The following is a 25,779-nucleotide window of genomic DNA, read 5'->3' as shown; positions in this document are numbered from 1 at the left end:
TTTTTTTTTTTCTGATGTGGACCATTTTTAAAGCCTTTATTGAATTCGTTGGGGCTTCCCAGGTGGTGCAGTGGTAAAGAATCCCAATCCCTGCCAATGCAGGAAACGCAGGAGACTCAGGTTTGATCCCTGGGTTGGAAAGATCCCCTCGAGTTGGAAATGGCAACCTGCTCCAGGATTTTTGAGTGGAAAATTCTATGGACAGAGGAGCCTGGTGGGCTGCAGTCCATGAGGTTGCAAAGAGTTGGACAAGACTGACTGACTGAGCATACTGAATTTGTTGCAATACCGCCTCTCTTATTTATGTTCTGCTCTTTTGGCCATGAGGCATGTAGTATCTTAGCTCGCTGACCAGGACTCCAGCTCATGCCCCCTGCATTGGAAGGCAATGTCTTAACCACTGGACTGCCAGGGAAGTCTCCCCAATATTCTTAATAATAATTCTTCTGTTGAGAGTCTGTATTAACATTGTAGAGAATAGAGAAAAGAAATGTTGCAAGTAGAGAATTTATTTTTAACATCCTGCTCTTTTGGTTTACTAAGTGATGATCTTCATGTTGCAATGATGGTGATACTAAAACTACCTCTTGAGAAATTTCTTGGGAGTGAAGTTCACTTTGCTCTGAATCTTACTCCCTCTCTAGGTCTAGTCTTTCCATAGCCTAACTAGGGTTGAGGGTGTGGTTGGGGACCGTGGAACAGAGTGCAGTTAATTAATGTAAATGACTCCATGATTTTGGCCACCTGAGCACCACATGCTAATTAATGTCAGGTATAGTTTATCATGAGAGTCTATGTAAAATGCACTCATTAAATTCTTATAAGCTTTTCCTTTAAGACATTTAGAAAATTGTAGATGATCTCTGCTTTTGAGGAGGGGGCAGTCCAGTTAAGACACAGCCTGTTCCTGTTTCAATCTCTGTATAAATTATTAAAGATAGGGACTTCAGAGATGATCTATGATTGCTTCTTCTATAGAAAACAGCTCAAGGAAGCAGAAGTGAGTTTTCTAAGGATATTGTGTTTGTTAATGACACAAAAGGGGCGAATGGGAAAAAGAATCTGAGCAACATTAAGGAGATGTGAATTCTAAATTGAGTGGATCAAGCCACAGTTCAGTTCAGTCACTCAGTTGTGTCTGACTCTTTGCGACTCCATGAACCGCAGCACACCAGGCCTCTCTGTCCATCACCAACTCCCAGAGTCTACCCAAACCCATGTCCATCGAGTCGATGATGCCATCCAGCCATCTCATCCTCTGTCATCCCCTTCTCCTCCTGCCCCCAATCCTACCTAGCATCAGGGTCTTTTCCAGTGAGTCAACCCTTCGCATGAGGTGGCCAAAGTATTGGAGCTTCAGCTTCAACATCAGTCCTTCCAATGAACACCCAGGACTGATCTCCTTTAAGATGGATTGATTGGATCTCCTTGCAGTCCAAGGGACTCTCAAGAGTCTTCTCCAACACCACAGTTCAAAAGCATCAATTCTTCGGCGCTCAGCTTTCTTCACCGTCCAACTCTCACATCCATACATGACCACTGGAAAAACCATAGCCTTGACCAGACGGACCTTTGTTGGCAAAGTAATGTCTCTGCTTTTAAATATGCTGTCTAGGTTGGCCATAACCTTCCTTCCAAGGAGTAAGCGCTGTGAAATTTCAGAGGCAAGCAGTCACTTGGGAGTGATCAGGAAATGGTGTCGGGGAAGTGGCTGAAACAGAAGATGGACACCACTTAGTTGTGCAGAGGAAACTAGGGTCATGCCCTCTTCTTCCTTTCTCTTGCATCACATTCCTGTTCATCCTTTACTACTCAGTAGCACCTTTCTGAACAATTGCTCAAAACTAATTGGCTTGTCTGCTATGCTCCTGAAGTCCATGGCGCACATGTGTACTATGTAAATTGCAGCATTAAGTCCTGTACTGTGTATACTATTTGTGTCTGTACCGAAGAGATACAGGCTTCGTTAATGCCAGGGGCTGCACCTCTGAACCTATGATTTCGAGTACATAGTGCATAGGAGTGAACTATAATTGTTTAACCAGCAGTATGTGTAGAAGGTGGGATGTTGTGATGAAAGTGATTCATTTTGAGCACAATATAATGGGTAGAGCATGCATTTTAAGTTATTAGAAATGTAGTTAAAGATTAGAAAGAACTTGTGGAGCAGTGTCTTAAAACCTGGCTGAGGATTTTGGATTTATATAATAAAAATTTGTTTTTTGCTATTTAAAGATTTTTTTTTAGTTTTGAAAAATATTTTTTAAATAAAGGAGTAATATGATGGCAGATTAATTAGACACATTGAGAATACATATAAGTCAGGAGGCTATTCGTTAGCATAAATTAGATAGAGGACCTTGTTGTTTATCAATTCTATATAAAAGAGTTTGCATTTACTAATCCCAAACTCCCAATCTTTCCCTCAACAACAAGGTCCTATTGTATAGTACAAGGAACTATTTCAACATCCAGTGATGAAGCATAATGGAAAATAATATGAAAAATAATATATATATATTATATATGTATATCTGAGTAACTGTGCTATATAACAGAAATTAATACAACATTGTAAATCAAATATGCTTCAATAAAATTTTTTTTAAATTGGATAGAGAGCTCAATGGATGGACCAATGAATAGATGGGTAGAACTATGGGCTAAAGGATGGATGTATGGATGAATGAATGGGCATGTGGATGAATAGATGCGGATGTGGATGAAAGGGATACTTAAAGGGAAGTAAAGCATCAAGATTTTGCAGCTGATTATCTGGAAAGTGGCTTTGTTATCAATGGATTTTCAGGAAAGGAAAGAATTATTTTGGGATAGATGTTGAAATGTGTTTGAAGAATTTGAGATCACAGTGAGGTATTCAGGTTTTAAAACTGACCTGTTATTAGAAGCAAAAAGCTTCATGACTTTGCTGTCACTTGAGGCACTTTGGCTTATGAATGCATTGCCCTAATGATGTCACCTCCAGAGTACCTAGGATTCTCAGAAATGTGACTAAGCAAATCAAAATGAATAATATGTAACTTTAAACTTCTGTGTATTTCCTCTGTAAAGTAGAATTCTTTTTTAAAAAAATATTTATTTATTTGGCTCTGCCGGATCCCAGTTGTGTCACAGGGGTTTTCATTCTTCACAGCGGCATATGGGATCTTTTGTTGGAGCGTGCAGGATCCTTTCTTTTAGGATCCTTTTTTAGCAGCATGTAGGATCTAGTTCCCTGATCAGGGATGCAACCCAGGCCCTCCCCCCACCTCCCTGCACTGGGAGCTCAGAGTCCCAGCCACGGGACCACCAGGAAAGTCCCTCGAATTCTTTACTAAGCATAATAAATACAAAGAACCTTGTTTCTAAGCACAACATGAAATGTTGAGAAAGCTGTAGAGAAATCCAAACACCCATCTATAATTAGAATCTTTCAAACTGACCTCCATATATTTACGGTTCATATATTTATGGTTCCCTCTTCAGTGTTGGGATGGTACACCTCTAACCACCCCCCACCCCCAGCTGTGGTGAGCAGGGCAGTCATGGGCAGGGTTGACCTAACTCCTCTTTTCGGTCTAGCTGTGGCCATACCGTGCCCTTCACGCTGCACATGAGTCAGCTGTAGGGTGGGGGCAGTCAGGGAATGAAGTAAACCACCCCACTGGGAAAAATGGAATCAGAGGAATGGAGTTCCTTATTCCTCAGCTCCCTTGACTCTCTGACCCAGATGAGCCACAGTTGAGACCAAGAGGCAGAGCGGAGCAGAGGGTGGCAGTGAAGACAAAGCAGGTTATCCCCAGGAAGGAGAACGGGGGAAGGATGTGCGTGTGAACAAGGAGTTTCTCCTTGGGGGGCATTCTGTGCTCAAACCTCGCATAATGCGGTGCTCTCCTTCCAGAAGGAGACCATTCACGTTTCTTTACCTCAGAGACAGTTGAGAGTAGTAACATGACCTCTGTGTTTGTTTGACATCCTCAGGCAGCCTTTGAAATGCCATTCATCAGAATCTTTATCTGGAAATTTTCAGTTTTGGGAAAATTTAGGAAATTTCATCCTGACGTTAGGGTTCAGTCCAGGGAATTTCTATCTGAATATGTGCCTCTTACTCTCCCCTCTTATAGTCCAGTAGCTTTCAAATTTCTGTGTAAATCAAACCCATGGAAACACTTGTTAGGCTTGTTCCACCTTATAAAATCTGGTGCCGCGTGTCTGGGGTGAGGCCCAGGAATGCCACTGGTGAGCATCTCAGATAATTCTGACATCAGTCTTTTGTGGAACTCATTTAGGGACATGTCATTAGAGTCATATCAGGGCTTCTGAGGTTACCTGGGCCTTGTGTGAGGAGCACAGCGGGTGAGAATTTATTGTAGATGAAGGTTTATTTTTTTGTTTGAAAAATAGCATCTCAATTTGTCCTTACTGTCTTCAAGGAGGCTCATCTCTTAGCCCAGAGAAGTGGTTCTCAACTCCCACTGCCTTTAAAGACCCCAGCAGCCTTTAAAGACGGTGATGTGTGCTCCACCCCATGCTAAGACCTGTGAGGACAGGGCGCCTTAACTGGTCTAAGCTCCTAGATGATTTTCTTGTCTAGCAAGTATTAAGAACCGTGGCCTTTTTTCCTCTTAAGCTTCAGTGTGCATGAATCACCTAGGGATCATGTTAAAATGCAGATTCTGATTCAGTGAGTCTGGGTGCCTCTGAAATCCTGCTTTTCTAACAAGCAGTCACCACTGCTGCAGCTCGGATACCACACTAATTCGCAGGAGTTTACAGCAATTAGTAGAGAAATGGGACTTCCTAGGTGACACTAGTGGTAAAGAATCCTCCTGCCAATGCAGGAGATGCAAGACACGTGAGTTTGATCCCTGGGTCAGGAAGATCTCCTGGACTCTGTGTTTTGATTGTTAAATTAGGGCTTTTGCCTTATAAGAATTGATTTGTCTTGCTCATCTGTGTCTAGATATAAAGTACTCCCCCCACCCCTTGCTGTTCTTGAAGGTTAGTCTTCAGACTTAGACACACACACACAAAATCTTCTTAGATATCTGATCATTAAATAACTAGACTATATCGCCATCTGCTGGCAAGTAAAATGCCTATAGCTCTTTTTTCTTTTTCTTCAGTATCTTTTCAGAAAATTTCCAACACTTGGCAGGAAGATACTGAGCTGAACATGGGGGCAGTTTTTATATCCTGTTTTTTAAACAATGACTTCTTTTAAACAGATGTATTTGTGTGTTATTCGCTTGGTCTTGTCTGACTCTTTGCAACTCCATGACAGCAGCCCACCAGGCTCCTCTGTCCATGGAATTCTCCAGGCAAGAATACTGGAGTTGATTGCCATTCCCTTTTCCAGGGGATCTTCCCGACCCAGGGATCAAACCCGTGTCTCCTGTATTGCAGGCAGATCCTCTACAGTCTGAGCCACCAGAGAAGCCTCCTTTAAACAGATGCTTCACAGTAATTTTCCCTTTTTCTAACCCTTCAGGTAGACACATACTGGGTGTTTTGCAAAGCTTTGGAGGTCGGTGGTATGGCTGTTATTGGTGGGATGTGAGCTATGTGTGGGAACATTCACTAGAGTTAGGGACTGTGATATCAACTTCAGTGTCTCCTCCTGCAGAAAAGAAGAAAGATAAACTTTACTCCTGCGTGATCCCCTCCTCAGTGTGGAAACCTGAGGGCTCGAGAAAGAGCCCCCACTGCTTATACATATCTCTGCTTTAACTTCAACACTTAATGTATTTTTGGATGCCCTTGACTCATTAGCATGTTTGTACCTGAGTCTTATGGAACTTTCTGATGTCTGTCAATGTTTCCTTCTTTCACACTGGGTCTCCTTCACACTCCATCACAAATTTCATCTTCAGTGACATAGATTATACATTCATGGTTAGGCAGATGTCTTTCTTTTAATTGAGCTGTAGCTGATTTATAATATTAGTTTCAGGTGTCCAACATAGTGATTCAATGTTCTTGTAGGTTAGGCTTCATTTCAAGTTTTCCTAGAATATAGGCTTTATTTCCTGTAAGCAGTGATCTGATCGCTAGTTATTCTAACCAGGCAGTCCTTAGAGTCAAGGGTCCAGACCTTGGGTGCTTACACTGTTCAGTGTGAAACCCCAGGGTTCAGGTGTGGCATGAATTGGACCCCTGGATGGGAGTTCCCAGGGAGCTTATCAGCAGGTTTTAGGAGGAAAGGATGTTCAGTCTGTGGACAGGCTCATACTGACCAAGTTCGCACCCCTATCCGGAGACAGGCTTTCCCACATCAGGGGCACCCCTCCTGAGTCAGGCCAGGGAAAGTCAACCCAGGTAGGAGGAAAGAGGAGACAAGAAGTAACTGCAAATCCAAATCCCCAAACTACTTCTAAATACTGAACAAACAACCTCAATGAAGATGTTGTTTTCTGCTGTGCTCAACCTAAGCATAAATCAAAAGCCATTATTTTTATGTTTTTTTTATTGAGGTATAGTTGATTTGTATATAGTAGTTTGTATCTGCTAATCCCAGACTCCTAATGTGTCCCCTGCGAGTTTCTGTTTTGTAAATAAGTTCATTTGTATTACAGTTTTAGATTCCACATCTAAGTGATATCACATGATCTTTGTCTTTGACTTACTTCACTTAATATGGTAATCTTTAGTTCCATCCATGTTGCTGCAAATGACATTATTTATGTATGAGTACTATTCAGTTGTGTGTATATGTGTGTGTATATATATATACATATATACACACACACACACATATATATATATACACATGCATTTAGATATATATAAAACATCTTATTTATCTGTGATGGAACCTAGGTTGCTTCTATGTCTTGGCTATTGTGAATAGTGTTGCTATGAACATTGGTGTGCATATATATTTTTAAATTAAACCTTTCTCTGGATATATGCCCAGGAGCAGGACTGCTATATCATATGGTAGCTCTATTTTTAGTTTTCTGAGGAACCTCTACACTACTGTTCATAGTGGCTGCACTGATATACATTCTTACCAACAGTGTAGGAGGGTTCCCTTTTCTCTGCACTCTCTCCAGCATTTATTGTTTGTAGACTTTTTGATGATGGCCTTTCTGACCATTGAGGTGATAACCTCATTGTGGTTTTGATTTGCACTCCTCTAATAATTAGTGATGTTGGGTGTCTTTTGTGTGCCATTTCCAAAGGCCCTACCTTCATGGTGAGGGTGAATTTTAGAGAACAGACATCAGTGTATAGCACAAACCTGGCCACCTAGCCCCTTTAATAGGTCTAGGGCCTGGATGTCTAACTCCTTAGTCTGTAGTTAGACTGATGTATCAAAATGCAAGTCCTGTTCTCCTGATTCAAGCACTTCAGGGGCTCTCATTTCCTGCAAAACAAAGCCCAAGCTCCATAGCCTATATCAGCAGTCCCCAACCTTGATGGCACCAGGAACGGGTTTTGTGGAAGACAATTTTTCCATGGACCGTGGGGCGGTGGGGTTGGAGATGGTTTCAGGATGATTCAAGTGCATTACATTTATTGTGCACTTTATTTCAATTATTATTACACTGTGATATATAATGAAATATTTATATAACTCACCGTAATACATAATCGGTGGGAACCCTGAGCTTATTTTCCTTCAACTAGATGGTTGAGCTCAGGCGGTAACATGAGTGATGGGAAGCAACTATAAATACAGATGAAGCCTCCCTCGCTCACCTGCTACTCATCTCCTGCTTTGCTGCCTGGTTCCTGACAGGCTGTGGACAGGTGGTCCGTGGCCTGGGAGTTGGGGACCCCTGGTCTGTATGGCTTAGTCTGCAACTCACTGTGCAGTTTCGTCTCCCACCACCCCGGCCTCATGGTCCAAAGACTGAAAGGGATACAGTTTTTCCATGATACATCTTGCTGCTTCACGTGGCTTGTGTCTAAAACATTTTTGTCTACTTCATCTAAAAACGAATGGTTAACTCTGCTCATCTTTCAAGACTTTGCCTTGAAAGCCTTCGTCCAGTCCCCACAGTTGGGCTTTGAGTATCTCCACTGGCCACTCATACATTTCAGTTGGCATCTTCAACATAGCATTGACCATCTTTAGTGAGTGAATTTATTTTGTGTTGAGCTCCTGGGTGTGCACATGGGTACAGATTAGGAGCCTAATGCAGATTTATTGCATAAAACAGGTATTCCTTTGGGATTGTTTGGGTTAAGAGATTTCTTCACCTCTTCCTCCTGCTGTTAGATTTTCCTCAGATGTTTCTTAAGGACAGTTCTTTTCACGATCTAGAAAATATTTCCGTGATATAAACCAAGGCTTGCTTAGTAGCATAGACCATTTAGGCTTACATGAGAATTTCAGTGCTTGATGTGCTGCTGTTTGAACTGAGCCATTCTTAGTTGATTCTTTTTACCCCCAAATTACTATATTCTGTGAATAATTCAGAGAACTCCCTTTTGAGAACAAGAATCTTCTCTGTCGTGTCCATCTCCTGATTCCCTTACCTAGAGCTGTACCTGGCCCTTAGTAGGTGAATGGATGAATAATACTGTTTGTTTCTGTCTAGAAAAATGTATCTATTTTCTTGAAAGTTGTTTGACACCTAGAGCTGGAAAGAACAATGTTTTAACATTTCCATAGGAATATCCAATCTCACAATATCTTAAAAAATTCTGTGGTCAATGAGGTATTACATCTACAACCTAATGTATGAGAGCTCTCTCCAGAGTGTATTAGAATTGATGTATAAGCCTTTTTTTTTTTAATTTAGAGGAAACTAAAACAAAAACCTCTTGCCCAGAAATTCAGCTCTTGCAAGGCATTAGCATGTGATGACCATGAGAATATGTGGAACTTATAATGAATTGTGTAAATGATGGAGTAGACTTGAATCTTGTCTATGAGAAAGAAAGAAATCACCCCTTTCCTGGTGAGTTAGTACTTGTCCACCCATTCAGTTATATTGAATAAATTGTATCTATTAAAGCCCTAAAGTAGCTCATCCTAGAGTTAAGAGCAGAATTAATAGAAATGACTTGAATGTGTGCTAGGCGTCTTTTCTTTACCCACCAAGATTGACTTAATACAGTGCAATGCGTTATTCAGACACTGACCATTTTCGCGAACGAATATATTTTAGAAAGGTTACTTTTAAAATAAGAAATTGTATTATGCCTAAAGGTAAACACTTAAAGGGCAGCCTTGCGTGTTTATGCAAGTCACCCCTGCTCAGTTCCAGAGAGCCTCATTCCAATAGGCTGCAGTGTAAGTGGCGCCTCCTAGAAGCATGGGGTGCAAAATTTACCAGCCTTAAAAAATAATCCTTCTTCAAAAGGATAACTGTGGACAATTAGGTGTTCTATCTAACACAGAATGAGCAAAAACCAAAACAGTGTGGACACCCAAACCTTTTTGAGAAATTTGAAGATTGAAGAAAACCTTCTCAATGCTTCTTATTTTTATTTTTTGAAAGGTGTTAATTACCTAGTATTATTATGTGTGAGAGAAGCCGAAATTGAAATGCACACTCTACCAGAGCCAAAGGTGACAAGAAGGGAGTAATTAACATTGACAATACACATTGCCCTGGGAATCTAAAAGTGAAAAATTAATTTTCTAGCAAGTCAGTTGGAAGTTTTTAATAAGCCAATTGGTCATTAAAATGACTCTGGTGTTACCTATGAAACATAAAAGATTACCTGAAATAATCCCAACTGACTTGATACCAAGGCCTGGTATGGAAAGAAGAGAGCAGCCTAGTGTTTAGTTACTATTATGTATCTAAACCTATGTCTGAATTTTACAGGAAGGGAAGCATGTCATTTGGTGAAACTGAAGGATTGGGTTAGTTGTAATAATTAAGGATAAAGTGTTATTCCTAAATTTATAGCAAGCACATGATAAAGCAGAACTTTTAAATTATAGGTTTGGATGAGATGTGGAACAAAAGACCTACATTGGCCTCTGCAACAACTGGCATTAACAATGTGATAATTATAAACTACACTTTAGCCCTCACACCCTCAAGTGTAATTTAATGAATAGATTAACAAGGAGCAAAAAAGAAAGGGACTAACATTTACAAAGGCCTATTTTGTGCCAGTACTGTGCTGGATATGTAACTATTACTGATTGATTTAATTCTCATAATCACCCTGGGAAGTAGACATTGCTGTATTTTACATGCTGAATTTCTACAAGATTATAAATGTTCACAGTCACCCAGTTAAAACATCCAAGTTAGCTCTGACTCAAATATCGTGCTATTTCAACTACAATAGGATGACTCTCAAATATAGAATATAGGTTTACAAACAGGAATATTTTTAAGAAAGAGCAATTATGATAGCTAGTTAAGGGACTATAGTTAGAAGCAACAGATGCTGCCCAACCAATCAAATATTATTTGCTGTGGTTGATAATGATCTAAAGTGAGGCACCCTACTCAATTTTAAACCTCTTTTGATACTGCCTAATGTAAAAATTATTCTTTTATTGTTTTGCTCAATTCACTTTTAAGAAATGACCTCTAGAAGTGCCTTGTATTTGCCATGATGACAGCTCTATAAATGTCGATTACTCGAGACACTCCAGAAATAGTTTTGAGAAATAGACACAGGTATAGACATGGAAATTGAAAAGTGTCAAAGTAAGATTTGGAAACACCAACTAGAGAAATCATATATTATAAATAATGAGGAGCCTGAGATACTTTTGCTGTAGTTAAAAACATTCATTTCAAGAAAATTATAGTTAGTTATACTGTCCATATTTCATATTATGCAAAGACAGTAGTAATCTACATAATAAAAATTAATGTTAAATTGCATAAGTTGACTAACTTTCCTATGTGGATTTTCATGAATTAAATAATGATGACAAAAGCTAATAGGGCTCAATCATTAAGCACTTACTGCATGCCATCCACACTGTATTTAATCTTTGCAACAAGTCTGTGAAGGGCTCCCCAGGTGGTGCTAGTGGTAAAGAACTCCCCTGCCAGTGCAGGAGATGTAAGGGACACAGGATGGATCCCTGGGTTGGAAAGATCTCCTGGAGGAGGAAATGGCAACCCACTCCAGTATTCTTGCCTGGAGAATCCCATGGACAGAGGAGCCTGGTGGGCTATGGTCCATGGGGTCACAAAGAGTTGGACACGACTGAAGTGACTTAGCACACAGTACACTGTGAAGTAGGTATTTTTATCTCTGCATTGAGAGCTGAGCTATGAAATTAGAGAAATTGCTGAGAGTTACACAAGTTAACAGAGTGTAATGTAAGCATTCAACCTATGTATAGAGATAGCCAAAGCCCATGACTTTTAACTACTACTCTATACAGTTTGTTATTTGATATTATTTTTCAGAACAGGATTTATTTTTATTCTTTAAATGAGGGGCTAATATTTGGAAGCCTCTTCCTATTATTGTCTTGTTTTTTTTTTTTTTTGTAACAGGGAACCAAAGTCCTGCAGATGTTCATGTGGTACCTGAATCCACGGCAAGTCTTTGACCTTTCTCAGGAAGGACCGAAAGATGCGTAAGTTTGGAAATACCCTGTGTGGTTCATACCGTTTTAGGCGAGTGAGATCTTTCTTTTTGGGGTCCTGCTTTATTATTTGATTACATCGTGAAGTATTTTCTGTCTTTCATCTACTTGCTCACCTCTACTACTCTCCCTCTAAAACTTCCAACGCATATCCTGTGAGTTATTAACTCCTCGTGTGTTTGTTTCTTAGACACATGTAACTGTAGATAAGGAGCAAGTCTGAATTGAGAAAGGATCCATCCTTTTTCTACTTCTGCATGTACGGCTATGGAGATTTACCTTAACAGGAACAAGTGTATCTTTGTGGAGAATGGCCATGATCTGTTTATGAATGTGTTTGTTTATTTGATTTAGAGATCGCATGTATATACATCCATGACCACTTGTGAAATGAATGAATTGATTATACCTGTAGATTCCATAGCAGAGTGGCGGAGACATTCTAGTTCCTGTTTAATCCCTTATTTGAGCCTCTCAGAAATTTCATTCTCTATTTTTTGTTGAAAGGGTGAAAAATAAAGTCTAGTTGTAGGTGACATGTATCTTATATCTTCCTTTTGGTGGAAGGGTGTATGGTAGGAAAGAGCCAGGGACATTTCTGCTGTTGTCTGGTTCCCTTTTTAAAACCCATCTAATAAGATAGTTCAGATTTCATCCGTTAAACCTTAGAGCTAAAGAGATACTAATTACTTTTCAATAAGTAATATCAGAGGCAAAGAAGCACTCAGATAATTTCTGAGAATTTATCAGATAATTTCTAGAAAAATAATATTCCTCTATGGAATGGATAAATTATATATTTTAAACATGCAGGAGAACATCAATTATGAAAATTAATTTTGGTTGTCATTCTTCTAATCTACGAACTTCTTTGCCACTAGAGTTTGCTATAAGACTTCTATTTTTTTTTTCTGCATTCAGATGTATTAAAGCAAATCTACTATCCTGGGTTTTGCCCTTTTATGTTTACTTTCCTTAAGATTTTATCATTTTCAGTTAGACTTTAGGTAGATAACTTCATAGATCACCATGAAGAATACGGCTAGACAGGAACTGTTTTCAGAAAAAATGTCATTTGATGTAAATAAGGTGATGTTTCTGGAACAGAGCCATTAGAATCTTGACTTCAGCAGACATTTTAGTAGGGGAAGTATCACTGCACTTTCTTCAGAGACAACAGGAAAGATCTAATTTCAAGGAGACAAAATCAAAATAAAGAAAATTCGGTACATCTTCCCTCTCTGGGCTGAGAAGTATAAATGGAGGTTTTAGTATTAGCAAGTGAGTGGAATTGTGGGTGCAGTTGTAATAATGCTAGTGGGGTGTCCCATCTCTCTGAAGAAGGTTTTCTAGGGTTAAGGGTGGGAAATATAAGTCTGAAAAATAAATAGATCTGAGGAAAGCTAATCAAATATAAGGAAGAGACTTAGAAGGACTATTGATTAATGGTGGTTTTCTTTGAGAAAGGAGGAGGAGAATGACTAGAAAGAAAAAGAAGGAAGTTGACACTAATGAGGAAAATAATGTGAGTTGACACATTAACAGGAGTTATGGGAATAAGCTCTAGGATGTTCCAATACTGGCCACTTAAAAGTGGTGTTTGCTGCCAACCTCTAATCTGATTGTTGGAGTCAGTCCTCTTGTGATCACTCAGATCGAGTCACTTTGTAGCTAGTTTGGAAGGTATTACCATCCTCATGACGATACATTTTCTTCACCTGCCCCCGCCCCCTCTTTTGTGCTATGTGCTGGAATCATGCTCTCTGCCACGGCCAGGGATAGGCCTTTTGTTAACTTTTTCCTCTCTTTCCTCCACAGGCTTGAGTTGTATAGGAAGGTACCAAACCTGCGGATTCTGGCCTGTGGTGGGGATGGAACGGTAGGTCCTTGGAAGAGAATCCAGTTCTCTTCCTTGTTTCTTCTGTCTGCCGTTTGTTCTCCTGAAAACAGTTGTCTTTCTTCATTCCCACCTCACAGTCTTTCCAGTCCCCTAAACAGGGGTCCCTGACCTCTGGGATCTAATGCCCGATGATATGAGGTGGAACTGATATAACAAGAACAGAAAAGTAAAGTGCACAATAAATGTAATGCACTTGAACCATCCTCCCCCCACCCTGGTCCTTGGAAAAATTATCTTCCATGCAACCCGTTCCTGGTGCCAAAAGGTTGCGGACCACTGCCCTAAAACATCTGTCTCTTGTGTGAATCCAAGCCCCTGAGGGTTAGGAGGGACTCTTGTTATTGCCCTTAAGGATTCAGTCTTGATCTTTCTAAATTCTGTTTCCCCCTCTCCTGTCCTGTGTCTTTCCCTATTCCACAAAGTAAGGATCACTAGATCACTAGAATGAAGTGATCACTAGAATGAGGATCACTAGATCACTAGAAGTGATCTTCTAGCCAGATAACTAGAATAAAGATTGTAGATGACTAAATGATTTTTAAAACAGAAACTGACCTATTTCCAGATATTCTTAATAATTGATCACAATTCTGGAAGAGAAATATGCATACACAATTAAATTATTGCTTTTTTTTTTTTTTACGTGTGAAAATAAAACTTAGAATATTGACTGATGTTGTTTGGTCTTAAAGATCACAGTTGGTCCTCTTTGGAGTCATTTTTGGAGAAAAGATGGAATTGGGCTGACGCTTAATATCACGGGTGTATTTCCCCCAGTTTGTCTCATCTGTTTCTCAGTTTGCCCTCTACTTACATTGCTATATTTAGCAAAGGCAAATAATTGAGAATGGTGACATTTAGATTTTGCTGTTCAGTATCTTTTCTTCTGTATTTGGAGTCTGATCTCATAGGATTTTATTATGAACTATCTTTGGCTTTTCTCTAATTTTCCTAATTAGAATGTTTTATTCTCAAAGGTAGCAACAAAATCTTCTAATTTTGTCTCTCACAGCATGTGAGCCCTTAATGCCGCACTGAATACACATTATATACTAATAAGCACAACCAGAAATAAATTAAACAGTGATTCCACTAGTCCTTTAAGATTTTCTGTGGAGAGGAAAACAATTTTCAGTTGAGAAAATAGTGTTTACTCTGATACACGTTATTAGCTTATAAAATTCATTATGAAGTCTTAAAGAAGCCAAACCTATTTCACTTTGTTTAACCTGGTGCTTTACAGAATTATTTGACTGTTGGGATATGCCTGGTATCCTGAATTCAGGGTCCTTTCTCTCTCTTAAATGACAATTTCCTCAAATCCATGTTGGCTACCTGTGCCATCTTCATAATTTGGGCTTCATCATGGACTGGCTGTTCCACCTTCCAAACTTCCCCTTATCCCCTGAGTCTCCCATCACCTCTCTCTGTCCACCCCCACCCCCCTCATGGCTTTTTTTCCTCTATTCAGCAGGTATGTGTAGAAAACACTGTTCTAGGTTTTGTGGTATTGAAGTATTCTCTGCAATTAGAGAAATGTTTGGAAGCATGGAAATTCAAAGCATAAAGGAAAGAGAAAGAAGAGCCAAGTCCAGACACATGTGAAACATTTGTAATTATGGAGTCAGAGCTGAATTTCAAAAGAAGAGAAAAAGATAGAAGTCTTATTTATCTTATCTTATCACCAGAAGTCTTAACAAGAAAAATAACCCCCAAAGAAGTTTCAAGACAGGAAGTGATTATATTATTAAGAGACTGAAGGATTACTATGGATTTGGAGCCTAGGAGGTAACTGGTGGTTTTCAGGAGAATGGTTTTAATAGAGTGCCTGGGACAAAACCCAGAATGAGAGAGATTTGTCGTTGTCGCTAAGTTGTGTCTGCCTCTTTGCGACCCCATGGACTGCAGCAGGCAGGCCAGGCTTCTCTGTCCTTCACTATCTCCTGGAGTTTGTTCAAGCTCAGGTCCATTGAGTCAGTGATGCCATCAATGGGACAAAACCCAGAATGAGTGAGATTTGGTACCACCCTAATCAGTTCTGGGCTTCCCTGGTGGCTCAGATGGTAAAGAGTCCACCTGCAATGAAGGAGACCCGGGTTCGATCCCTGGGTTGGGAAGATCCCCTGGAGATGGGAATGGCAACCCACTCTAGTATTCTTGCCTGGAGAATTCCATGGACAGAGGAGCCTGGTGGGCTACAGTCCATAGGGTTGCAAAGAGCCGGGACATGATTGAGCAACTAATGAGCAACACACATAATGAGTTCTAATAAGCAGATCCAATCCCAGTGATGAATTTCTAGAAATACTTTCTGGTGTCATTAATGTCACCTTCTTGACACGCAGACTGCCTGGTTCTCCTGCTTTTCTTATCTTTTCTAGCATCTCTTCTTTAAATATACCATAATTAGGTATCTTTTTGGTATCTTCCAGATACCATAATTAGGTATCTGGAAGACCTAGACCATAATCTAGGTCTTCCAGAAGCCTGGATGTAACTTCTCATTTATGTTTTATGTGCTTTTTCCTCCCTGGTACCTTATCTATGATCCTAGCTTCAGTTTTTACATCCTTCTACATAGTTCACAACTGCAGTAGACATTTATGTGTACAACAGCTATGAAAAGTGGTATATTTCCCTTAGAATTGATGCATTCTTTTGAGCTAATTATTTTTGTCAGTGGTAACCTCTGTAGTCCAGTCATGTAGAATCAAAACTTTGCATATCTTCTACCTTACATAAAACCAGATTATGTTTTATTTTGCCTTGTTAAAACATGTTGTGCTATTTTATCTGAGGTAAATGGTATCTGGGGTTTATGACGTGTTTATCAAGGTATGTGGTTAACATTTTTAATTTTATCAGTTTGGAATATGAAACTTTTAATTTTGAGTGTTTGTTTGAAGGAGAGGCCTGCTGATGGAATCATGAAGAGAAACTCTTGGCAAATGAAAGATAATTCCTGAGTGCCGGGTATATGTTTGACATCAGGTGCTCAACCTTCATTTAGTGAGTATGTCTATCACTGTAGAGGCTGTCAGAATTCTAAGTGACAGGGTTCTAGGAGGAATCAGAAATGGAATACTTTTGACTGGTTGGGATGAGGATATGTTAATCCTTAATCACATCAGTTTATATACAAAGTATTATTTAATATACAGACATCTTGCATTAATTTGGAAAAAAGTTCTTAGGCTTCAATATGAGTTACTTTAACTTGATGCTGTTAAAAAGTACAAGGAGGCATATACTGCACTTGGAAGAGGAAGAGATTCTTGTGCCACCGTTGCTGTGGCTTTTGGCAAGTTCCTTAACCCCTTCTGAGATGTTCTAAGTCTGAAAACAGACACATTTGAATTCCTAAGGGTCTTCACAGCTGTAGCATTGTATTAGTATAGACCATTGCTGTTTAGGAGAACTATTATGTAAGCTGCAGTCTTTAAGTTTTCTAGAAGACACTTAAAAAACTAAGAAGCGGTGAAATTGATTTTATAATATTTTTTTTCTAACCCAGTATATCCAAGATGCCATCAGTATAAAGTTACTAATGGGATATTTTATGCTCAGTTTGTACTGTCTCCAGAATCAGCCTGTATTTTAAATTTACAGCGCCTCCAGTTTGGATCAGCCACATTCAAGCAGTCTGACCACACCTGGCCAGTGATGGCTGCAGGGGACAGCGCCACAGTTTCAGGTTCTTTGTAACTGGTTTACAGAATCCCGAGATGGTCACATAGTTGCAGGTATCCAGTGGCTGGTCCCATCTTTGATCTCTAGGCGGAGAGAAAATAACTCAGAATGATCTCACATCTTCATGTTTTAAACTGGACATGTTCCCTCTTTGGTCATGGGGTAGATTTGCATTCTGTCCTTTCTTCAATCACATCTCCACCCATCTAACTCCCCATGGCTGCTGCTTGCTTAAATATCAAGGAGTCTGTAAACTGAGACACTAAAGTCACAGGTCCCCTCCCCTCCTTAAAGATCCTTAAGGTGAAATGTGACCTGTCCTTACCTGCCCTTGGCCTTGATGAACTGGGCTGGACCCAAAGGTCCACCCTTAACCCTATTGACGTCTTTCCCAAGGGCTGGAGTTAAATGGACTTGAGCTACAGCACGCTTGTTTCTGGTTCACTTGGCATCCCCAGATGAGGATACATGCTAAACAGAAGGCACGCCCATGCCCTGGTTCCCTGCAGCCACAGAACAGGGAAGAAAGGTCTATTTCCCTCTAATTGACAGGGCAAAAAAATTGTTCCACATGCGTCGTCTCTCTCAACCTCTCCACATCCCAGACTCTGTTGAGAAGCAGCCCATGGGGTAACCTCAGTTGTCTTCATGCCAGTGAGAGAATGGACAGCCTAAAGTCTACATTGTACTTTGGCTTTTTTCTCAATTCCTTCAGGGCTGATTTTAAACATTTATCTTACCATAGAGTGACTTTGTAAACTATTAAGTGCAAATATAAAAATATCAAAAGGACGAATGGCAGTGTACATGTTAGAAAGGGAATCTAGTTGTCAAATGCTGCCTTTGAATGGTCTTTAGGGTGCAGAAACGTTCCCCTCGTTCTTTTGATTTCTTCATATGAGAATCCTTTACTTTTTGGCCTGCAGATAATATGAGAAAAGGCAATTGTGCACCCACTCTGTTCAAAGAAAATGTCAATTCACGGTCCTGTTCACCCGCCCCTCAGCCAGTTCTCAAGTTAGCGTATTGCTGAATGAAAACACTGCTCCTCCTGTACTTGGCAAATTATCTGGTGATAGTTATAGCTGAATGTGGCCAGGAGGTGGCAGCATCGGGCAACTACTGCAGCCTCAGGGCTGGGCTGCTTTGCTCAGGGTTGAAGCCCAGGACCCTGGTGTGCTAGACCCATCAGCCCTGCTTTTCCTAGCATGAAGGGAGGAACGAGCTCTGCTACCTGGAAAATGACCCTGCCCATTCTTCAGTTGTGATGGGAAATATGCTAAGTGCCCTGTGTTGCAATTAATTAAGTTTAATTGAAGAGGTGCTTGTGGAGATGATTTGGGGTAATGCAAAATTCCCAGCAAACACAGTCCTGCCCACAAATATGCATCCGGACTTCTAGCAGGAGCAAGGTCCTGGATCCTGGGAAGGGAGAGCCTCTGATAACAGCCAATAATGGCTTTGGACTTTTAAGACCTTTTATATAGTTTTGTTCTCATAGGGGCAGAGACACGGACTATTACTGAAGATCTTTTATGCCTCCTTCTCTTGTAGGTGTATTTGTTCTGGAGTCTCTCCCCCCCACCGCCCTGCCCCCTCTACCCCCAGGCCCTGTCTCTATCACCTTTCTGCTGTAGTACAGCTTGGCTTTTACTTTTCTTGATAGTCTGTGAAAGACTTTGTGACTTGTTGGCAGTCAGTGTTGGGATCAATCTGTGAAATTCAAGGCTCAACTTCGAAGTGGAGAGACAGGAAAAAGGCATTTTGCTTCTAGGAAACCGGGCTTTTATGGATGAAGTAAAGAAAAAAGAAGAAAAATGTAGCTTAACTCAGAGCAGTTAATGTTAATTTTAGGGTTTCCTATTTGTCAGGCACCTGCTAATCAATGTCTCTATGTCATTTAATTGATAAAATGCCCCCATGAAGCAAGTACTGTTACCCCTTTTTACATAGGAGGGAACTTAGGTTAACTGACTTGCCTAAGCTCCCCTGGCCAATATGTGATGGAGCCAGGGTTCTGACACAGCAAGTCTCCCCCCATCTCTGCGCCTTCCCTAGGGTATGTTGCCTTTTGGGGAGGGTGGTTGTTGGGTAGTGATGATGTAGCTCTTGGATGAGAAAAATTATTCAAGAGTTGTGTGAAAGAAAGATCCAGACCCACGTTAGCCAAAGAACTATGAGCCTAATATGGATTCAAGACAAAAAAAATCTGTGCTGTGAAAGGCAGGAGACGTTTGATGACTCCGAGGGTTATGTAATTGATGATGCCTGCCTGTTTTCAGGGGAAAATTAAATGGTTGATTAAGTGGCCATTGGATGGTATCACCAAATCAATGGACATGAGTTTTAGCAAACTCTAGGAGATAGTGAAGGACAGGGAAGCTTGGTGTGCTGCAATCCATGGGGTCGCAAAGAGTCAGACACAACTTAGTACCTGAACAACAACAAACTGGCTATTGGGAAAAGGAGAGAGAAGCTATTTCTGTGATTTTTTGTCTTTTTTTTTTTTTAAACCAAATCAACTGGTAAGAAAGGGGAAGATCCTTTACATTCAAATCAACTGTATGTTTTCCTTTTATGCTTGAAAGTGAAGCAAAACTAGCTCAGTCGGTGTCCAACTCCTTGCAACTCCTTGGACTGTAGCCCACCAAGCTCCTTTGTCCAAGGGATTCTCCAGGCAAAATACTGGAGTGGGTGGTCATTTCCATCTCCAAGGGATCTTCCCCATCCAGGAATTGAACCTGGGTCTCCTGTTTTGCAGGCAGATTCTTTACCATCTGAGCCACTGGGGAAGCCTATACTTAGGCCAAGTGTAAAAGGGAAAGGAGATGGTGAGGAGTCAGAGGGTCCAGAGGGCTCTTGCCATTTTGTGGAATCACACCACAGTTTCATGTGGATTCTTGGCAGCCTTCCAAGAAAAAAAAGAAAGGAACAATTCTTAAAGTTTGAATGAGGACAATTATGTTGATCAAAGATCTGTCAGGAGACACTTTATCAATTCATGGAAGTTATGGGACACTTATTCCAAAGTTACTTGACAATTATTTGTGTTTCATGGGTTGTAAATTATTCTCTGACCTTCTGGTCTATCTTCCTCTTAGCGTTCTTCCTGGGATTTAGAATTTCTCTCTGCAGGCTTGACTTCAGAGGAAGATGTTTTGCTGTGTTTGATTTTTCCTTTTTCTTTCTCTGCACCCTTGTACTAATGTTTTCTAGTATGAATGGTTTCCAGGATCCTGAGACTAGAGTTGGGTTTTCTATAAGTGGTTAGGGCTCCCATCCTGACCCTGGGTCAGGGGTGTTTCAAGTGTGTCAACAAGCTCATGGGCATTTCAACTCATAATAGAAGCTTTGTTCCTTCAGCCCTAAGGCATCACAGCTTTCTATGGCTGATGGCCTCAGGCAGGGGCTCCTCACCCTCTCTTCTTGGCCTCTTTTCTTCTGACCACATAGGGAGTCTGGTTCATACACACCCTCCTGCCAGCAAGCGGTGAACTTTTATCCCCTGTAATCAGACAGAAGCCAAACTCCTGGCTTCCTCTGCTTGCCTCTCTGTGCTTTCTTTGTTTCTGACCCACGGAGACTTTTTTTCCTCCTATTTTTATGTCCAGAGGGAAATAGGATGTTCAAAGTATGAACTCATAGCATTATCTTTATCCAGAAAAGACAGACCTGTTTCAAAGGATCACAAGAGAAATATTTCTAATTTAAATCTACCTAAAAGAACTTAGATTTGACTTGTGAGTATAAATCAGAATAGGGGAGCTGCAGGAGCATCTCTCAGAGAAGTTAAAGAGTCTGTCTTCTTTTCCCTGCTGTATATGGAATATTGAATTAGATTTCCAGTAAGTTCCACCTCCTTTCTCAGAGTCTCTGGTTCTACTCAGGGCTGTTTACAGCTGTAGTCAGGGAGCCCAGATTGTTGGGATTTCTGAGTTTTCATGCCCTCTAAACCCCCTTCTCATCATTTATTAGAGGCCTCTGCTTTGACTCGATCTCATTTGTGTTTCCAGCGGTAAAGAAGAGCTAGAGGAGCCCTGGGTGGGACCTGAGGGCTTGTCTAGCGGGTTCTTTGCTCGGGAAATGAGGGGACTTGTGGACCCTCAGGTAGATCTGAATTTTTAGTTTCCCACTTTGGGCCAGCGTTGTGTTACCCCTTTCTAAAAGGTAAACACATTTTTATACTTCCTGATGGATGGGCAAGTTTGACATCGTAAAAAATAGTCACCGTGGAGGAGAAAGGGTTTTAGATAAGGGGTCACCAGACCTGGTTATGACTCTGTTTCTTTCACTTCTGATTATTTGGTCTTGAGCAAATAACATAGCCTCTGTGTACCTCAGTTAATAAATCTGCAAGTTAACTGAATTTGATGAAGCAATTTCCAAGGACTCACCAGTGCTCCAAAGATCCCGAAGGTCCATGCCATTGACTCTGGGCTGGTCAGGCCACCTGGGAGCCAAGTTGAGTTCTTTACTGAATCATTCCTCGCACCAGAGCGGCTCAGAGGCTGGCCTTGGATGTGTGGCAAACCTAGCTTTGAATGTCAGCTCTAAACCGTATAAATAATGTGACATTAAGGTGGTCACTGAACCTTTCAAGCCTTGGTTTCTTTGTCTATGAATTGGGAATGAAAATTATATCTATTGTAGAGAGCTGTTTTGAAGTTTAATAATTCAGTAGAGAGCTTTGCTTAGGGACTAGCACACAGAAAAGATCAATATGCCCCTCTTTTTGTTAATTGCAAAGTCCTGGAGAGCAAGTACTCTGCCTTATCTTAGAGTAGCTCACTCACCTTTTAATTTCAATTCCTTATTTCCTTCATATATAGTAGTGTTCAATAAATGTACTGTTAAAATACAGTTTTAATGAATTTGAAACATGATTCTCAAACAACTTTAGAATCAATAAATGTCAAAAACTTTATTTAGGTTTGTAATAAAGGAGTTAGCAAGATAATACCGCCAGTTTATTGGAGAAGAGGAGGAAAAGAATTCTGTAGTTTATACCAGAATAATTTTTCTAAATTTGAGACAAAATTGGTTTATGTTCTGATGGGGGAGTAGAACCAGAGCGTTCAAAGTGATCTTCTCGTCTCAACGTTTGTATCTCTACAGGACAAAAATTCTCCCGGTAACTTACACTCTTAAAGTTCTTAGATAAGCCTGTGACACCGCTCTAGAATGACACTGGGAGGATATTCAAGTTTCTTTTTGCTGTTTCCAAGTTTGGGGTAATTTTTCTAAATAGTTGTAATAAGACAAAACACCAAGTATTATTTATGTTAGAAAAAGATTGAACAGGAATATGATTGCAGTATGTAAGTATCCATTTTCTGCCTAAACTTATAATAAGTACTAAGTTCATCCATAATTATGTTTTTTAATGTTTCATTAAGAGGAATGTAGGGATATTTAGGAAAGCACTACTAATTTCTAAGATGATAACGTACAGAGTAACCATTTAATGAGTACTTCCATAAGCCATGCTCCATATCAAGGTTTTTATATATGTTTTAGTTTTAATCTATAAACAGTCTTGTGAGGTAGGTATTATTATCTTCATTTTGAAAATCAAATAAATGAGTCTTACTGAGGTTAAATATTTAATCAAGATGACAAAGCCAGTATGAGCCAGAATTGAGATTTAGTCTGATTTCCTGAAATGCCCTAGGGATGAACCAACCTCCCTAAATTGTAAACTCTCCTGAATTTTAAAGTAGATCTCTAGTTAAACACAAGAAATGTGGGTTCAATCCCTGAGTCAAGAGGATTCCCTGGAGAAGAAAATGGCAACCCACTCCAGTATTCTTACCTGGAAAATGTCATGGACAGAGGAGCCTGCATTTGGCTCTTTGCAATCCCCTGGCTACAGTCCATGGGGTTGCAAAGAGTCAAATATGACTGAGCGCACACACACACTAGTTAAACACATAGATGAATGGGTCTAGTTTTGTTTACATGAAATGGTGTATACAAAATGGTTCTTTTTCTCTATGAAGAGACTTGGCGCATTGAAACTGCTTGCAATAAGTGCTCTTTCTGTTTCCTGGTTGCTGGATTGCCTATTCTGTTTTGCTCCTTTTAAAGTCTCCTATCCTCAGGTTGTCTTCTTTGTAACTTATCTATCTTTCTTCTGTCTCTTCTGGCCCCCAAATGTCTGTAGGTGGGCTGGATCCTTTCCATTCTGGATGAACTGCAGCTGAGCCCTCAGCCTCCCGTCGGGGTCCTTCCTCTGGGGACTGGGAATGACCTGGCTCGGACTCTCAACTGGGGAGGGGTAAGTATGTCCTCGGGGGCTGCCCACGTCATCAAGCAGTGGAGTCCCCGAATCCACAGATGCTCTAGCGGAAGGCACATGTGCTCCTCTTGTTCAAGGAACAAGTTAGAGTTGAGAATCAAGGTCCCCATGAACCATGGTTTTATCTTCAGTTTAAATCTATAGTCAGCTAGAGAAGAGGAAGTTTTATTTTTTAAAATGGTTTTTAGTACACAGGTCTGGGTCTTTTTGAGGTATCCACTAAAAGACAGTAGTCACAGGTACCGAGGGGGTGGGTTGGTCCTCATATTAAGCAATTACAGAGACTCGAATTGCTCCTGACCTCTAGTCCTGCCCTGATGAATCTGGTTCAGATTTCTGATTCTTACTTTGGAAGAGTCATGACTTTGTCTGAGCATTTAGTTTTCTGGTCAGTGTCATTAGGCTTTTGGCTATACAGGTAACCAATTTTCCTTTTCACCATGGAGTCAACTTCAGGCAAGCTTGTTGAAAGTAGTTTATCTGCCACTAACTAGCCATTTAAAAGGGGCTTCCTTGGTGCCTCAGTGGTAAAGAATCCCCCTGCAATACAGGAGATGCGGGTTTGATCCCTGGGTCAGGAAGATCCCCTGAAGAAGGAAATAGCAAACCAACTCTCTAGGGTTCTTGCCTGGTAAATTCCATGGACAGAGGAGGCTGGTGGGCTACAGTCTATGGGGTTGCAAAGGGTCAGACATGACTTTGCAACTAAACAACAACAAAAACAGCAGTCATTTAAAAACTATCATCATCATCATCATCATCATTAATATTTTTACATAAAGTAAGAAAGCACAATATGCTAACATATACTGCCTGACTGGCTTTTTAACGGCTCATGTGAAATTATTGCCTGGGCTGGGCTCAATGAAAATTATCTTCAAATATTAGCAGATATCACCCACTTCCCCTGGGTGATAATTATGTCAGGATATTAGCAGATATTTATTTGGCCTTGGGTGAATTAACTTCCCAGAGGTCTTCTTTTTTTAATTTTAAGTAAGCATAGTATAAATAATATATTCTCATGAGGCAGCTAATGTATTTATCAGTATTAGTTCCTCTTATCTAAATCAGTGACTTGATCATCCTTAATAATCATGCTATCAGTTATGTGTGTTCAAGGAGTACGTAGATAGCTCCCTAGCAGGGCTATTCATCAGTCAAACTTGCCTTAGGTCCTGAAAGGAATAGTGTCTTAGGATAAGGTCAGGGAGAGGTGAGTGAAATGTAATATTAGAAATCATCTAGCAGATGTCGCTTGATTCTTTCCCTGCTTTGCCACATACACTTGTTCTGTGTATCCTCCAAATTTCTCTAGAGGGAGACGTGGGGAAGTCTGTTTTTACCCTGATAAAAACAGCCATCCAGCATGGCTCTCAAATGCCTGCCATTGACTGTTGGTTCTTGGTGCTGACAGAAGTCATTCTTCCGCTCAAACCAGCTAGATACCCGTGACTATTGTCTTAACTTCTAAATACCTCAAGGAAAACAGTTTGCTTTCTCAGCCTTGTTAATTGCAAACTAAAGAGAGAGCTGTAGCAGAATGTCTCCGCCTGGCATGAACTATCAATACCTTTGGCTATACTGTCCATGGTTTCAGACAGCAGTGTATGTGTTCTTTGATTCCTTAGGGCTACACTGATGAGCCTGTTTCTAAGATCCTTTGCCAAGTAGAAGATGGGACGATTGTACAGCTGGATCGCTGGAACCTCCACGTGGAAAGAAACCCAGACTTGCCTCCTGAAGAACTGGAAGATGGCGTGTGTAAGGTTAGAGAGTTTTCCCTTCTGCAGAAAGGGAACCCTGGAATATTTTCTGCCTGAGCCACAGGAAATACATCCTGGCCAGAGGGTTGTGTCTGATTCCCTCCTATGAAATAGCAGGACAGTGTTAGAGGTTATGGCTACTAGGGCTGTGAGAATAATGCTATCCTGTGATTCAGCCCCATAGACTTCTAAACATCAAGATTTCCTAAGTGCTTCCATAGCACAGGGAGTGATTCTCTGTCCTCAAATTCCACACCAGAAATAAATATATCAGTTTTCTAATCTTTCAGATTCATTGCAAAGTCTTAAACCTATGAGGAGATTAAAAAAAAAAGTCATATGGCCTGAAAACATTACACACAAGGTCTTTCAATAGAAAGATACCATCTGAGATTTCTGGTCTGATAGCAAAAATTCCAATTTCATCACTTGGTTGGGATGCGAAGATACCTAAATAAATGTTTGACTTAGCATTTTTCCTTCAGTGATTAAACTTATATCTCAGCCCAAGACAAACCAAGGGACATAATTATAAAAATGCTACTGTAGAGCTTCAGGGGAAAATTCTGTTTTAAGTTCTGGCCTCAATTTCAGA

General features: G+C 40.4%; 1 protein-coding gene across 3 annotated transcripts in view; it reads left to right on the top strand.

Moving 5' to 3' along the window:
- Positions 1-25,779, top strand: part of DGKI (diacylglycerol kinase iota) — a 486,267-nt gene that overhangs the window by 257,766 nt on the left and 202,722 nt on the right. For all 3 annotated transcript variants that reach the window (XM_081533024.1, XM_081533025.1, XM_081533023.1), the window contains exons 11-14: positions 11,439-11,521; positions 13,349-13,409; positions 23,284-23,397; positions 25,050-25,187. In XM_081533024.1, the coding sequence (XP_081389150.1) occupies positions 11,439-11,521; positions 13,349-13,409; positions 23,284-23,397; positions 25,050-25,187 (396 nt within the window). The remainder of the gene's footprint in view (positions 1-11,438; positions 11,522-13,348; positions 13,410-23,283; positions 23,398-25,049; positions 25,188-25,779) is intronic.

Source organism: Giraffa tippelskirchi, chromosome 10 (assembly GCF_054371585.1).
Source record: "Giraffa tippelskirchi isolate mGirTip1 chromosome 10, T2T-mGirTip1v1.2.pri, whole genome shotgun sequence".
NCBI classification, from domain to species: domain Eukaryota; kingdom Metazoa; phylum Chordata; class Mammalia; order Artiodactyla; family Giraffidae; genus Giraffa; species Giraffa tippelskirchi.
The sequence above is the reverse complement of the archived record's forward strand: the minus strand, read 5'-3'. Positions and strand labels throughout refer to the sequence as shown.